Here is a 14,752-nt window from a genome sequence, read left to right on the forward strand (position 1 = left end):
CCATCGTGGGCCAGCAGCACGCATGCATTTGGGGAGGAGGCAGGGCAGCTCCCGCTCCGCGCTGCCCGCATCAGACAAGCATTCGCTAATGCCCACGTGGCGCAGAGCCCTGCCCGGTGCCGGCACCGCAGAACCAGACACAACGGGTCCCTGCTTTCACTTCCCACTGGGTACTTTCTGTGGCCAGGAGCCATCTGGCCTCTCACCCTGCCGCCCTGGCACTGCCACAGGGTGTGGCAGCTGTGCGGGGCAGTGGTTTGTCTCCGAAGATCACAGCAGTGGGTGGGGCTCTGCTGGGTGTCACACAAGAGCCCCGACTCCTCGCAGACCCCCCAGGTTCCGGGCTGGGCTGGGTGGTTTATGTCTGGATCACGCTGTGGGCTATCAAGCTTCTGGCCCACCTCTGCCCTGCCCCGGACCTAGGTGTAGGCTCTGTGCTCAGAGGGGCGCTGTGGGTGCCCAGGGGCTTTAGCTGCTGAGCCAGCAGGTGTGTGTGCTCAGCTGGGTTTGGGCCCGGCCAGAACTGTTGTCAGGACGCCCTGACCCCCCACAGCGAGTCTGTGCCTTAGCCTCTCACCAGCTGTCAGTGAATGCTGTGCCTGAAGTCCCCAGACACCAGCTCAGGCCCAGACTGACCCTCAGAGCCAGCTCTGGCGCCCACTACCCAAGTCCACCCGCTCTGACAAGGGACGTGCCTACCTCTGCAGCCCCCACTCCCAGCCAGCAGCTCTTACTCCCCACCCTGCAGGCTATGAAGAGACCCTGACCCGCCTGGCTGCGATCCTGGCCAAACACTTTGCCGACACTCGCATCGTGGGCACTGGTAAGCTGCCCTACAGAGGACTCTGGGGGGTGGGGACAGGATGGCATCTCTGGCTGCCTGTTTTCTGCACAAAATGCTGGCCAGGTGGCCATGAGGCATGGGGGCCAGGGCTCATGCTGGGCACCAGCTGAGGCCTGGCCTGTCCCGGCAGACATCCGTGACTCGCTGATGCAGGCCCTGGCCAGCTACGTCTGCTACCCACACTCCCTGCGGGCCGTGGAGCGGATTCCTGAGGAGCAGTGAGTGGGGGCTGCGGGGGGGGGGGGGGGGGGCATGCACCCTGCCCTTCACAGCACCATGCCCAGCCTTACCCTGTATTTGCCACCCTTGCCTTGCAGGCGCATTGCCATGGTGAGGAGCCTCCTGGCTCCCTATGAGCAGCGGCCCTGGGCCCAGACCAACTGGATCCTGGTGCGGCTCTGGAAGGTAAGCCTGGCTGGAGGGGAGGTGGCTGTGGCTGGCGGAACAAAGGCTTGCCCTACTCCATTGACTTCCACTGACCCTACCCCAGGGCTGTGGGTTCGGGTACCGCTATACACGGCTGCCACACCTGCTGAAAATCAAACCTGAGGACACCAATTTGCCCAGCCTCCAGAGTGAGTATCCAGCTCGGGCAAGCAGTGGCCTTTGCCCGCTGCCCTCTGGCCTCAGGCTTTTCCACTTCTTCCAGCCCTTCTCTGGGACTTGTGTTGGGCCCCAAACTCCCTGTCTGTCCCGTGGAGTTTTCATTCTCCGTTGTCCTTCCAGCCCAAGGACACTCTGGGACCCTTTGTTCCCCAGTCCCTCGTGTGCCCTTTGGGCCTGGAGCTCTGCATGGGTCACAGTGACAAGGGGCAGCATTTTTACAGGCTGCTGACAGCTTATGCAGAGCGAGGACCCTGACCTCCATCCTTGTCCCAGCACCATGTCCCTCTGCCCCTTCTTTGCCATCTGCTTGGAAACCTGGGGCACAGACTCGGGGTTGGACAGGGCTCCAAAGGGCATTCACGGGGCTTCCTGGAAGCAGGGGCTGTATTCCTGTGTTCCATGGTCCAGCACAGCCTGCGGACCAAGGACCTTCCCAAACCTAGCCCAGGGTCGTGGGTAGTCCTGCTTACAGTCTGCCTGCAACACACTGTACTCACCCCACCTGGTCGCTCTCCTTGGGCCACACAATGAGTTTCTGCCTTTGTGGGCAGTGTTTTGGCCTGAAGGGTGTCCCCAGAGGCCAGTGAGTGCCTTGTGCAAAGTCACACAGCGAGTCCTTGCCAGTTGCCTTGGTCCTGTCTCCAGGGTGGAACTGAGCCGCAAGTGCAGAGCGGCAGTGGGGCCGACCTGCGTCCTGCTGCTGCGGGAGCTATTGATTTACACGGGGAGTGGGAGGTCTGCCCAGCCAGGCTGCGGCTGAGGGCTCTAGTTACTGCTGCCTGTCAGCCCAGACTTGGCGCCCACCAACTCGGCCGCATGCCAAGGCCAGGCCAAGGGCAGCAGAGGACAGCAGAGGACGGCAGGGCTCAGAGGAAGCTGGCCTTGAGATGAGCAAGGAGGGGTCTAGGTCATCTTGTCAAGGTCTAGCCCTCCCTGAAGGGCCTGTAACTGAGGACTTGCTGAGGCTCAGGCTGGGGGCGGGGGGGTGGGGGACTGTGGGGCTGGAAACAAGTTTGACCTGTAGCTTGCTCAGCAGAGGCAGGGGACAGATTTAGCTCTGCCCCTTTGCCTTCATGATCTGAGCTTTCCCAGAGCCACCTTTCTGTCCTTACACCAATGGCCCAACAAGTGAAGACAGAACAGACTGGCGGGGCCCCTGACTAGAGTCCCCGATGCCCCCGCAGAGCCCTGTCCCTCCACGCTGCTGCAGCAGCATATGGCGGACCTGCTGCGCCAGGACCCTGACTTGGCACCCAGCTTCCTCAACAGCGTCCTCAACCAGCTCAACTGGGCCTTCTCGGAGTTCATCGGCATGATCCAGGAGGTGGGTCGTGGTGGGACTTGGCGGGCCAGCGTGTTGCAGAGGGCGAGGCATGGTCTGCGGTGTGGCCAGGCCACTGACCACTGTCTGTCCCCCGTCGGTGGCTCAGATCCAGCAGGCCGCTGAACGCCTGGAGAGGAACTTTGTGGACACCCGGCAACTCAAGGTGTGTGCCACCTGCTTTGACCTCTCGGTCAGCCTGCTGCGGGTCCTGGAGATGACCATCACACTGGTGCCCGAGGTGTTCCTCGACTGGACCCAGCCTACCTCTGAGATGCTGCTGCGACGTCTAGCACAGGTATGTCCCCAGGGCAAGGAGAGCGGGTGGGACCCTGGGGTGAGCCCACCCAGCCACCAACGGTCTACTGCCCTCACAGCTGCTGAACCAGGTGCTGAACCGGGTGACGGCTGAGAGGAACCTCTTTGACCGTGTGGTCACCCTGTGGCTGCCTGGTGAGGACCTAGGTGCCCAGCACCCAACACCCCAGGTCTCTGCTCCTCTGTCAGGGGCAGTGATTCCTGGTTCTCCACTCTGTCCTGGCGCAGCCGGGCTCAGCTCCTCCAGCCTTAGCGTGCCCCTCTGTGGGGAGGACAGTGGGGAGGATGGCCCCAGCCAGGAGGCTGCAGGCAGCTCATGTCCCTCCCACCCTCCCTGTAGGTCTGGAGAGCGTGGACCACTACCCTATTCTGGTGGCAGTGACAGGCATCCTGGTGCGGCTCCTGGTGCAGGGCCCAGCCTCAGCGTGAGTGTCAGGGACTATGGGCCCCTGGGGGAGCTGGACGAGTCTCCGGGGGCTGGGGATGGGCAGGGCCTCCCTGCAGCTCACTTTCCTCATCTCTACAATGGACCGCAGGATCTGGTTTTGAGGCACAGGGAAGGCAGAGGTCTGAGGTGCGGCAGTAGCAGCAGCTGAGGAGGGGAATCAGGGATTCCAGCAGCACAGGGTGCCCCGGCCCACGGTCAGAGCCTCAGGCAGGGGCAGGGGAGCCGAGACTCTGGGCCTATTGTGCGAGGTCCAGGGCAGCACTGCACGGACCAAGGGCTGAGCGCACACACACTGCTGCCTGGTCTGCGGAGGTTCCTGCAGTGAGCACGTCCTGCCTTTATTAAGAAGCTGCGTGACAACCAGGTTCAGGACCCTCAGGGGGCCCCAGCTTAGCCCCCGTGCAGGAGGGGTTCCCAGCCCCCCTTCCGTGCCTCCCTGCATGGGAGGGGTGAGATCCATATGAAGTCATTAGGCTGAGACCAGTGCCAGCCCTTAAGAGGCTTCTACCCTCTAGGGACAGCGAGTCCTGGCTCCGCCCTCCCATCTTGGCCATTGCTCAGCAGGCTTTTTACTGCTGAAAAGCTGGGGGCGTACAGCCGCGGTGCCCCTTACTGCTGTCTTATGAGCCCATGGGAGAGGCTCTGCCGTCAGAGGGGCCTGTGATGCGCCTGGCCTCAGAGGGAGCAGGGCCACCCAGGCTGGGCCCAGGACAGGCCCCCAGGGGTCTCCAGAGGAGCCTCATGTATGGATTTGGGAAACTGGAAGTAGGTCGGTTGTTGGTTTGTGGAGAATCCTTTCCCCAGAGGAGGGCTCATTTCCTCCTTCCAGCCGGGGGTAGGGGCTGGGTCTTCCTCTGGAGCCCTCCCCCTGCCCCGACGCCCAGTCCCTTGCCGTTTCCTTGGGAAGGGAAAGCGGTTATGCCTCCGCGCTTCACCACCACTCCTGGTTAGCAGCCGCAGCCCCTGAGGGTGGCCGGGCTCTAAGGCACGGGCTTGTCCCAGATGGGGCTCGGTTCCCATCCTCACATCCCAAGGGACAAGGGCACAGGCAGGCCCTGTGCTGAGGTGAGGCAGGAGAGCGGTCGGGGGACACCGAGCCCTGTACCAGCCCCTGTGAGTGGGGCTGCTGTGGTGCAGGTGGAGGCCCACGCTGGGCTCCGGAGGGCCCAGCCCCGTGCTTCCCACCCGCATCTGGCAGTACTCTGCACGGCAACGGGAAGCAGGGCAAGCAGCAGGCGGGCAGGGGCCTGGGAGGGGGCCCGAGCAGCCTAGGTCACCACGAGCGCCTCAGAGCCTGTGGAGCTGGTGGACTCGGAGCCAACCTTGAGCTGCAGGCCCACGGGGTTGTACAGATCAAAGTCCTCAGCTACTGCCAGCTGCACACGACCGTTGAGGCCGCTCCTGCCTGGCTCCAAAAAGACCACATGCTTGTGGACACTGGCCTTGCGGCTGGGTGCGTCAGGCGGCGTGGTGCTGAGCACCGAGGACTGCGCGCTCAGCTCCTGGAGCGGGCTGGGTGCTCGGGGCCGGCAGGGGCAAGTGCGGTGGTAGCAGCGGCGGCAGCCAGGACAGGGCGGTGCGAACAGGTAGAGCAGCACCAGCACCAGGCCCACGGCGCAGCCCAGCAGCGTGGTGTACCCGGTGTTGAAAGCCTCAGGCTCAGGCTGCGGGAAATGCACGCTTACGTTGTACTCATATGTTTGGTTGTGATGCAGGTGGGGGCCGGTGGCCAGGCACACAAAGACACCCTCGTGCCATGGCTGCACATTGCTGATGGCCAAGCTGCCATCGCCCATCACTGCAATGCTGCCATTGGGGGATCCTGGCGCCACCAGCAGCTCCCGCTGTGGGGAGACCCAGGCAACGTGCAGGGCGGGGGCACTGGTGTTGCAGTGTAGCCTCAGGGACCGACCCACCTGCACTTGAAGCTGCTCTTCGGGCCGTTCTAGGCCCTGAGCCAGGGTAACCGAGCAGTTCTCAAAGATGCGGCTGTACTCAAAAAAGCGCACGCCAGATGTGGGTACCTTGAAAGCCAGGCACGTGTACTCGTGTGCAAAGTCGCTCACAGCCCTCAGTCCCCGCTGGTACCACCGCCGCAGCAGGTAGTAGAGGTGGCAGTCGCAGGGCAATGGGTTGTTGTGCAAGTAAAGGCCATTCTTGAGAAAGGCTGGCAGCGCGGCCAGGTCAGGGGCGCGGATTTGTCCCAGGTGGTTGGAGGAGAGATCCAGAGTATGGAGGTGGGTTGGGCTTAGACCGTGCAGGTGGTCGAAAGAGAAGGAAGCAAGTTCGTTGCAGCCCAGGTAGAGCCGGCGGAGCGCGCCCAGGCCCTGGAAGGCAAGCTGGTCCAAGTGTGCCAGGCGGTTATTGAACAGCAGCAGCATCTCAAGCGCCCCCAGTCCGTCGAGGTCATGGCGGCCAAGCCTCCGCAGCGCGTTCGATGATAAATCGAGCAACCGCAGGCTGCTGGCATTGATAAAGACCCCGCGACCCAGCACCTCCAGCTCGTTGTGTCCTAGGTGCAGGGCACGCAGCCGGGAGAGGGGCGTTAGCCAGCCAGGCTGCAGGCGGTGGAGTGCATTGTGGCTCAGGTCGAGGTCGGCAGCCGTCGCCGGTAACGCGGCCGGCACGTCCTGCAGCCCAAGGCCCGCGCAGCTCAGCAGGTCGGCAGTGCAGATGCATTTGTAGGGGCAGTTTTGCGCCGCCAGGGGCAAGCCCTCGGAGTCCAGGGCGCTTGATCCGACGCGCAGCGTGCTCAGCAGTGCACTCAGCAGCACCAGCCAGCCCATGGCAGTGATGACCCCGGGTGGGACCGGGAGCTCTGAGGGGCGCAGCTCGGGGACTCTCCCTCTCCGCTCTGGCTCAACGTGTGTGGTGCTGAAAGGCCGATGCGGGGGGAGGCAGGATGCGAGCTCTGCCCCGCACTGCCGGCCGCTCCCCAGGTGCAGATCGTGAGCCGGGGCCGTGCTCCGCTCAGCAATCCCTTCTTGTGTCTGCCCAGCTCTCCGAGTGCTTTCCTGAACGCTCAGCTCCTGAAGCCTCTGGGACGCGATTACTCAGGGGCGGAGCCTCGGGCTCCCATTGGCTCCTGCTGGACGGGGCGGGACGGCCACGCCCCCAGCAAACAAGGGCCCCCGCGCTGCGGCCAGAGGCGGTGCAGCTCTGGCCCGAAAGCCCCAGCCTGTGCCTGGCATGCAGGTTCCCGCTGCGCCCACCTCCCTGAACAGTAGCAGGGAAAGCTGGGAAGCAAGCCCTTAAGCTGCTAATGCTTCTTTTGAAGGATTCATGTGTATTAGAGGGCAGGTGGACTTGCACGGTCTTCTGGTGGCGCCCCTGAGCCCCCTAAAACTGGTACCTGGGCTGAGTCCTTACTGGGATTTAGGCCTTTTGAGAGGTGAGAAACGGGGATACGGGGCAGGCTGGATCGTCACTCCTCCCCTTCCCCAATAATTATGCTCTTGCCCCCTCCCCCACTAGGACAGAGCGAGCCACATCAGTGCTCCTGGCAGATCCCTGCTTCCAGCTCCGCTCTATATGCTATCTCCTGGGGCAGCCGGAACCCCCCGTCCCTGGCACTGCCCTGCCTGTTCCTGACCGGAAGCGCTTTTCCTTACAGAGCTGTGAGTTGGCCAGGGTGGGTCAGGGAAGAGGGATTCGGGGCTGGGTCAGGCCATGAGTCTCGAAGAGAGTGAATTCCTAGGCTGGGGGCACTCAAGAGGTACTTGGTTCTAGGGCCACATTCGGCCTGACACCTCTTACCGTCCCCAGACCCGGATTACATCAGTGCTGAGGAGCTGGCCCAGGTGGAACAGATGCTGGCACACCTGACCTCTGCATCTGCCCAGGCAGCAGCTGCCTCGCTGGTGAGTGGGGCCACCGCATACAGGGCCACACCTGTCACCTGAATGCCCAACTGTGTGTACATTACATACACTAGTGCTCATTCACTTGCCCGGGCCACCAACCCCCGCCCACCCTGCACTCTGCTCCCTGCAGCCCACCAGTGAGGAGGACCTCTGCCCCATCTGCTATGCTCACCCCATTTCTGCTGTGTTCCAGCCCTGTGGCCACAAATCCTGCAAGTAAGGGGACCCCGGAGATGTAGGGGCGAGGCAGGGGTGGGGTGGGTCTGGGCAGGGGAACGGCAGGGATGCACTGGCCACCCTCCTCCCCTCCTGGCGTAGAGCCTGCATCAACCAGCACCTGATGAACAACAAGGACTGCTTCTTCTGCAAAGCCACCATCGTGTCTGTGGAGGACTGGGACAAGGCGGCCAATGCGAGTGCCACTTCCTCAGCCGCCTAGTCTGCCTCGTCCACACCACGGGAGCCTCCACCCTTGAACCCAGACCCAGGCTGGGCCCTATTCATGAGCTCCCTTGCCAGCCTCCACCCCTCCCACCACATCCAGCCTTCTTCCTGTGTGTAGCCTCAGTGGTGGGTGCCCAGCCATGCCCTAATTGTGCCTGAGCTTGACTTTCAGTCAGGGCCACAGTGAGCATTAAATTATTATTCCATACAGCCCTGACCCGGCCCTTCTTGAGGGAGTGGGTTTTATGGGGTGTGCCCAGCCAGGGTCCTGCCAGACTGTCCAGAGGAGAAGGCAGGTGTCCAACAGTTTCAGCCTTGTTCCAGCCCCCCAAAAGGATGAGTCCAGGGCCTTCCGACACATCGAGCTGGTGCTCCCCTTGCCAATGACGGGGACTCAAGCCAGCCCCACGGCAGCCCGTCACATGATGATTCGAGGTTCCGGCACAGACTCCCCAATGGACTTGTGGGGCAGCACACTGGCCCCGTTGAGGTAGAGCTCGTCGTTAACTATGACGTCCTCACCCAGCACCGTCACATTCTCCATTCGAACCTTGGGGGGGAAGGGCAGGTCTTGTCAGTGAGGCAGGCACAGTCCCTGTCCCTCTGCCCATCTGCCCCAGCCCAGAGGCTCACCCACTGGCCCACGCGGCAGCGCCAGCCCACAATGCAGGACTCGAGCCAGGAATGGGAGCGAATGTGGGCATCTCGCAGCACTGTGCACCGCCGGATGCACACACCGTCCTCCACCACCACGCCAGGGCCCAGGCTCACATTGGGGCCAATGCTACAGTTCTGGCCAATGCGGGCACTTGGATCCTGGGGACAGTGGGAAAAACACAAGTGGGCCACCTGTACCCCCAGACAGGGGATTAATGACGGGCGGGCTGGGCAAGGGCCTCACCACCAGCACGTTGCCCACAATGCCAGGGCCTGAGCACAGCTGCTCAGGCTGCTTCTGTCGCAGCGACTGTAAGAAGAGGCACATGCCAGTGAGGAAATCCTTGGGCTGCCCAATATCCATCCAGAAGCCTGTAGGGAGGGAATGCATCAGGGGCTCAGCCCAGCCACAGACCGCCCCCACCCTGTGGCCTTCCTGCCTCACCCTGCAACTCCATAGCATATAGCTGCCCCTCCTTGGCCATGACAGGGAAGACCTCCTTCTCAATGGACGTAGGCTGTAGCTGTGGGAGTGGGCGGCTTGTGAGCACGGTCACGGGGGTGGCAGCCTGCCCCACCCAGCCCACGCGAGAGCTGCTTCCACACACCTGGATGCGCCGCAGCACAGCCGGGCTCAGGATGTACATGCCTGCATTGATCTTGTTGGACACGAACACCTGCGGCTTCTCCACGAACCGGTGAATGCGGCCTGTGTCGGCCTCACACACCACCACACCGTATTTGGAGGGCTCCTCCACTCTGGTCACCTGAGTGCAGGGGGACCCCAGGCCTAGTCCAGGGCTCCTGCACCTGGATATGCATGCTGTCCTAAACCTCAGGGGCTCTGCACCCTCAACACAAGGGTCAGCGGTTCCAGGCTGGAGGGGCGGGGGGAGGCTGGACACGGGAGGTGGGAGTGTCAGAGGAAGAGCTGGTCCTTACCAAAATGGAGCCCTCCTGGCCATGGTGCCGGTGGAACTGCACCATAGCTTGGAAAGGGAAATCGCAGATCACGTCACTGTTGAGGACGAAGAAAGGGTCTGCCGTCTCAGAGAGCAGGTCACGGGCCAGTGCCAGGGGCCCAGCTGCGGGAGGGGGACAGGTCATCTTCCTGGGGGGTCTGAGCCCTGAATCCAGGCTGGGTCTTCATTTCTAGCCCTGAATCCTCCCCAAGGGACCTTCCTATCTCTACTGACCTGTCCCCAAAGGCTCCTCTTCGTGGGACATGGAGATTCTAATTCCTAGCTGCAAGGGAGAAGCCCCGGTTAGGTTCCTCCCTCCAGGGTGGGAGGCCGAGGGAGGGCCGAGGGAAGGGCCGAGGGCCGACCCAGACTCACCCTCTGCTCCTGCGCCTTCATTTCCTTCTCCAGCACCTGAGACATGTAGCTCACGGCCAGAATCACGTGGTCCACGCCTGCCTGTCGGGCAGAGCAGCGCCGGCGGGCGGGCGGGCTTAGTCAGGGACGTGGGGGTCCCCCACCCCGACCCGGTCGCCGTCCCGCCGACCCCGGGCCTTACCGCGGCCAGCGCCTCCACCTGGTGCAGCAGGATGGGCTTGTTGCAGAAGTCCACCAGGGGCTTCGGGGTGCTCAGCGTCAGCGGGCGCAGGCGCGTCCCGTAGCCGCCCACCAAAATCAGTGCCTTCATCGCGCCTGCGGGCGGGCGGCCGGGCGGCCGGAGACTGAGCCCCGGCTCCGCGGCGTCCGCAGCCCGCCTGACCAACCCCTGCGCTCACTCCCGCCGCCGGGCCCGGCCCCGCGCCCTTCACCTGCCAGACTGACCAGCTCTGCACCTGTCCTGTCCGCGCGGGAGCCCTGACGCCGAAACGCGGGGCGCCACAAACCAGGACGCGACGCCGGAAGAAGGGCCCTGGGCCCCACACTCAGGCCGCCCCGACCGGCGGTGACGTGGGCCCGGGCGGGCCAATCGGCTGCCGTGTACGTGGCACGGCCGCCGGCGACGGGGCGCTGGGGCGCGGCTCCGGCAGACGTAGCCAATGAGAGGCCGAGCGCGCCCGGCTGCGTCCGGCTGCCATGGGGACCGCGACCGGGCCCGCGGGTCAGCGGGCCATTGGCCGATCCAAAGGCGGAACTGGCGCCAAGGGCGAGGCTGTATTCTCCCCGGGCGCCGGCAGAGCCCGCTGCCGGCCCGTTCCCGCCCGTCCCGGGAGGAGCCAGCGGGGGCCGAGGCTCCTTTTTGTCCGGAAGCCGCAGGACCTTCACAGAGACGGCCACGCCTGATTTTCTAGCAACTTTATTTTGACATACACGACCGCAAACACAAGCGGGGCGGGCAGCGCTAGGTGTACAGAAAGGGGCGGCTCGGCCCGAGCCCGCAAACCGCTTCCCGGCACGCAACGTCCCGAGAACACGCGACTGCCTCGGGACGGATCCCGGAGCAGGCTTCGGGTGGCGAGCACATGAAATGGAACAAGAAATTAATTCCCAGAGGCGAAGCCTTACAGTTCCGGGAGAAGCAAAGGATTCTCCCAGGGTTCTCCAAAACTTTTTCCACATTAAACCATTTTTAAAGTCGGCACAAAGAAAACCAAACTTAACAGCTTTCAAGTTCAAAGCAATCTATCTAGGGCGTGTGCATGTGGGCAGGTGTGAGTGAGCAGCGGCTACGGAACGAGCCTAGGCCTTTGGCCCCTTGGGAGTCCTCAGGCCCACTGCACAGACCCCAATGTGAGGGGGGGGGGGTCCCTGGCAAATTGCTATACTGGTCCCCTTCCTCCTTAAGCACCGCCCGATCCCACCCCTCAGGGGGCTGGTGTCACTTGGCCCAAGGAAGCACTATAGAGAGGGGTCACTTGAGTGCCCCAGCTGTGATCCCACGTTGCACTTTGGTCCCAAGTTGGGGACGGGAAGACAGGGCCTGGCAGGGACAGGGCTCTGGCAGAGCAGTGGGCACGAGTGGTGGCGGAAAGCATGTGCACACACACATGCCCACCACCCGCCAGGTAACAGGGCTGGGTCTCTAAGTGTCAAAAGTGCTGAAGGGACGGGACCCACCCTGGGGAGAAGCAGCAAAATCCCAAGCCCTCTGCTCTTTTCAGGGCCAGGAAAACAGCCTTTCGCTAGGAAGAGCAGAAGGGCGTGACATCTGCTCCCAAAATAGAAGGACTCGGGAGACACAGCACACCTCTGGGCTGGAGAGGTTCACTCAAAGGTATCCCTTCGTCTCAGCCTCTGCCCTGCCAGGAAATGGCTACGCTAAGGGAGAGCCACGGTTCCAGTGGCTGAGGCCACAGGATGGTGCAGGACAGAGGTCCTTACTGACCAGAAACCGGCAAGCTGTCCCACCCAGCCCCAAGGAATGGGAACCTGCCCACCACAGGCACCAGGGTCAGAGGGCTGAGAGATGGGATCCATCAAGGAGCCCATTTAAGACATGTGAGGCTCCATCTAAGGACCAGGAAATGAGTCCATCAGTCACCAAGGCGTCTCACAGACACAGGCTAGCAAGCTTCACCTTTAATGCCCACACAGGGACATGCCCAAGGTGACAAGGACAGTGGCCCTAGGCTCAGAGGTGAGGGCACTAACTTCGGCAATGGTTAGGTGAGAGCAGTGTCACCTCCTGGCCACATGTGTTAGAGGTGGCAGGTCTTTGTGCCATGAAGGGTTGGCAGCAAAAATTAAAACCATGGGAAAGGAAGGGGCACTTCTTGGGCCTTCCCTGTCCCAGTGTCAGTGCTGGGGGCCACGCTCCAGGCTGCAGACAGGGAGCTGGGCCAGAGGGGAACACCTCCTGCAGTTCGTTTTGCTACCAGTTCTTTGTAAAAAGGCAACACCTGCTGAAGGGCACAAGGGCCAAAGCTCACCTCGGAAATGGGAGAGTATTTTGCTGAGGGAAGGATGAAGGAAGTCAGTATTTACTAATGAACAAGGCTATCCCCCAGGGAAAGGATGCCAAGAGACAGGGCTGGCAGATGGACAAAAGGACAGACTGACAGACCCCAGGACTGGTAAGACAAAATTCTCATTAGCAGAACCCGGGCACCTGCACCCAGGACACAGTGCCCCATGTGCAGACAAGCTTCAAGTTCTCCCTCGGAAGCCGGGAGTGCCTCACAGCGGGCCGCTGCCTTGAGCTTGGCCTGGGATAAGGTGAGACCCTGAGTGGACCACAGCTCCGGAGCCCTGGGAGGAGCGGCCCAGCCAGAGGCAGCACAGCTGCCCACACTAGAGGAGGAGGTTTCCCACCCACAGCACAAGAACTGCAAATACTGCCTTGGCCAGAGTCACCAGCGGCCCTGGGGCCTGCTGGGGCACTAACTCTCCTTGGCAACTAGAGCAGGGCCCCCTTCAGTGGGGTAAGAAGGGCAGACTCTTTAGGCAAGGGATCTTGGTGACAAAGGCTGATGGGTGTGCAGGCAGGAGGAGCACGTTCAAGTGCCAGAGGGCCCGGGAATCCCGACGCCTGCCCTCTGCCATGAGCTGCCTTCGCCCAGCTTCACGAATCCAGCCTCATACCAAGATCAGAACTGAGAAGGATGGATCCAGCCGTGTGCAGCTGGCCTTGTAGTGCCCTGGGGCAACATCCAAAGAGCAGCTGACACCCGTAACACTAGAACATGTCCTCCTAGAGATGGGCATCCAGGCCTCTACTTCTGAGCAACCAGGGATGAGCAGGCATGGAGGGGTCCCGTGCAAGCCCAGGGCTTTACTCTACAATGGGCAGGGCCCTGCAGCCACAGACCCCAGCAATCTAGGCGAGAAAATCAGTGTCCAAGGGCACCCTGTCCCTGCTGCCAAGCCCACCAGGGGCCCCTCTTCTACGTCAGCCTGGACACCACAGTCAGAGCCGTGAAGCTCTGGAGCCTGGCCGAGAGGATGTGTTCTGCCCTCCTTCTCTTATGTATATGAATTCCAGGCTACAGCTAAAAAATTTCTTTTAGTTTTCACCCAAGAGAAATATAACCTTTAAAAGCAAGTCTGTGTGTCCTCGTGGCGAGTTCATATCAATGGTCCCTGCCTGCGGGTGGAGAGGAAGGGGTTCTGGGGACCCAGAGCTGGGCCTACTGGTTCTCGTCCCGCATCTGCTCCATGATGCTGATGAGGTTCTCCAAGCCAAACACATAGCCTCGGTCTGGCCCATCATGCACGGTGGGGTCATCCCGGAAGCCCTTGAACGTGCTGTGTGCAAAGTCGATCATGCGGACATCCACCTTGGGTTGAGACGAGGAGCCCACCTCGGGGCTGGTGCTGCTGGGGCTGGTGCTAGGGCCACAGGGTGATGCCACCTCAGGCAGCCCTGTGTCCAGGTGCTTGAGACGCAGCTCGGACCGGCGGTCCAGGCAGGACTCAGCCCGACATTCCTTGCCGTCATAGATGACCAGCAGGGAACTGGAGTAGAAGCGGTAGGAGGCCTGCCGCTCGAGCACCGCTTTCAGGCCCCGCAGTTTGCTCAGGACAGGCTCAAAAAGGTCACGCCGCAGGTCCAAGCCGTTGTGCAGGTACTGATAGAGGGCATTGCGGAAGCCTTCGATGGAGAGCCCACGGCCATAGTACTTGTTCCTGCAGAGGTAATGCCCTGTGTCCAGCTGGTACACCTGAAACCCCAAGAGACAAACAAAGGTGAGTGCCAGGTCATCAGATGGCCTTACAGTGCCCCGAGAAAGCAGAGTCTGGAGAGGACTTCTGATAGCCTGAGCTTTGCTGCTCACCCTACACAACTGAGGGGGCAGCCGGGTTCACCCTAAGTTTTCCTGCAGTGAGGCCAGGAGAGCAGACTAGGCCTGCAGGGCCTCTGCCATCACCTCTATTTTTGTTGTTGTTGTTTTCTAAGATTTTATGTATTTTTAGAGAGAGGGGAAGGAAGAGGGAGGGAAACGTCAATGTGAGAGACACTGACCGGCTGCCTTTTGCACACGTCCCAACCAGGGACTGAACCCACAACCCAGGCATGTGCCCTGACCGGGAATCGAACTGGTGACCTTTCTCTTTGCAGGGTAACACCCAACCCACTGAGCCACACCAGCCAAGGCTGCCATCTCCTTTGAAGTCCTTTTCCAAGCTTCCCTGTGGCCCAGCTGGACTCAAGCTAAGAACATCTTAACTGCCAGAAAAGTCTTACATACCCAGTGTTAGGTAACAGGCCTTCGCAGCAGCTCTGCACCTGGCGCCCTCACCAAAGTCACCAGGTGAGGACAAGAGGGCTCAAGGAACATACTTACAAGGACGCACTCCCGCATCCTGGGGGGACACAGCCTCTCGGAGGAGATTCCGGACCAGCACAGCCGAGGA

At 61.9% G+C, this 14,752-nt stretch overlaps 4 protein-coding genes across 5 annotated transcripts in view; 1 reads left to right on the plus strand and 3 right to left on the minus strand.

Moving 5' to 3' along the window:
• The window catches only part of RNF123 (ring finger protein 123), a 25,949-nt gene extending 17,895 nt beyond the window's left edge, over positions 1-8,054 (plus strand). For both annotated transcript variants that reach the window (XM_090284760.1, XM_090284761.1), the window contains exons 28-39: positions 749-823; positions 975-1,062; positions 1,162-1,249; positions 1,335-1,419; positions 2,635-2,774; positions 2,881-3,069; positions 3,149-3,224; positions 3,430-3,514; positions 7,012-7,154; positions 7,303-7,397; positions 7,531-7,616; positions 7,719-8,054. In XM_090284760.1, the coding sequence (XP_090140886.1) occupies positions 749-823; positions 975-1,062; positions 1,162-1,249; positions 1,335-1,419; positions 2,635-2,774; positions 2,881-3,069; positions 3,149-3,224; positions 3,430-3,514; positions 7,012-7,154; positions 7,303-7,397; positions 7,531-7,616; positions 7,719-7,839 (1,271 nt within the window). In that variant the 3' untranslated portion in view covers positions 7,840-8,054. The remainder of the gene's footprint in view (positions 1-748; positions 824-974; positions 1,063-1,161; positions 1,250-1,334; positions 1,420-2,634; positions 2,775-2,880; positions 3,070-3,148; positions 3,225-3,429; positions 3,515-7,011; positions 7,155-7,302; positions 7,398-7,530; positions 7,617-7,718) is intronic.
• AMIGO3 (adhesion molecule with Ig like domain 3) lies at positions 4,288-7,502 on the minus strand. The gene has a single exon (XM_090284762.1). The coding sequence runs from the start codon at positions 6,321-6,323 to the stop codon at positions 4,806-4,808; it is 1,518 nt and encodes a 505-aa protein (XP_090140888.1). The 5' UTR covers positions 6,324-7,502; the 3' UTR covers positions 4,288-4,805.
• Positions 8,024-10,396, minus strand: GMPPB (GDP-mannose pyrophosphorylase B). The gene is made up of 10 exons (XM_090284763.1): positions 10,283-10,396; positions 10,020-10,153; positions 9,839-9,919; positions 9,698-9,746; positions 9,444-9,586; positions 9,110-9,268; positions 8,947-9,025; positions 8,746-8,873; positions 8,478-8,660; positions 8,024-8,394 (listed from the first exon to the last, which is right to left on the minus strand). The coding sequence occupies exons 2-10, from the start codon at positions 10,146-10,148 to the stop codon at positions 8,263-8,265; spliced, it is 1,083 nt and encodes a 360-aa protein (XP_090140889.1). The 5' UTR covers positions 10,149-10,153; positions 10,283-10,396; the 3' UTR covers positions 8,024-8,262.
• Positions 10,397-13,381: 2,985 nt separating this feature from the next.
• The window catches only part of IP6K1 (inositol hexakisphosphate kinase 1), a 30,594-nt gene continuing 29,223 nt past the window's right edge, over positions 13,382-14,752 (minus strand). Inside the window, exon 6 of the mRNA XM_090284764.1 lies at positions 13,382-14,058. Coding sequence (XP_090140890.1) covers positions 13,525-14,058 — 534 coding nt within the window. The 3' untranslated portion in view covers positions 13,382-13,524. The remainder of the gene's footprint in view (positions 14,059-14,752) is intronic.

Source organism: Furipterus horrens, unplaced genomic scaffold (genome assembly GCF_987537825.1).
Source record: "Furipterus horrens unplaced genomic scaffold, mFurHor1.1.pri manual_scaffold_7, whole genome shotgun sequence".
In the NCBI taxonomy this organism is placed as follows: domain Eukaryota; kingdom Metazoa; phylum Chordata; class Mammalia; order Chiroptera; family Furipteridae; genus Furipterus; species Furipterus horrens.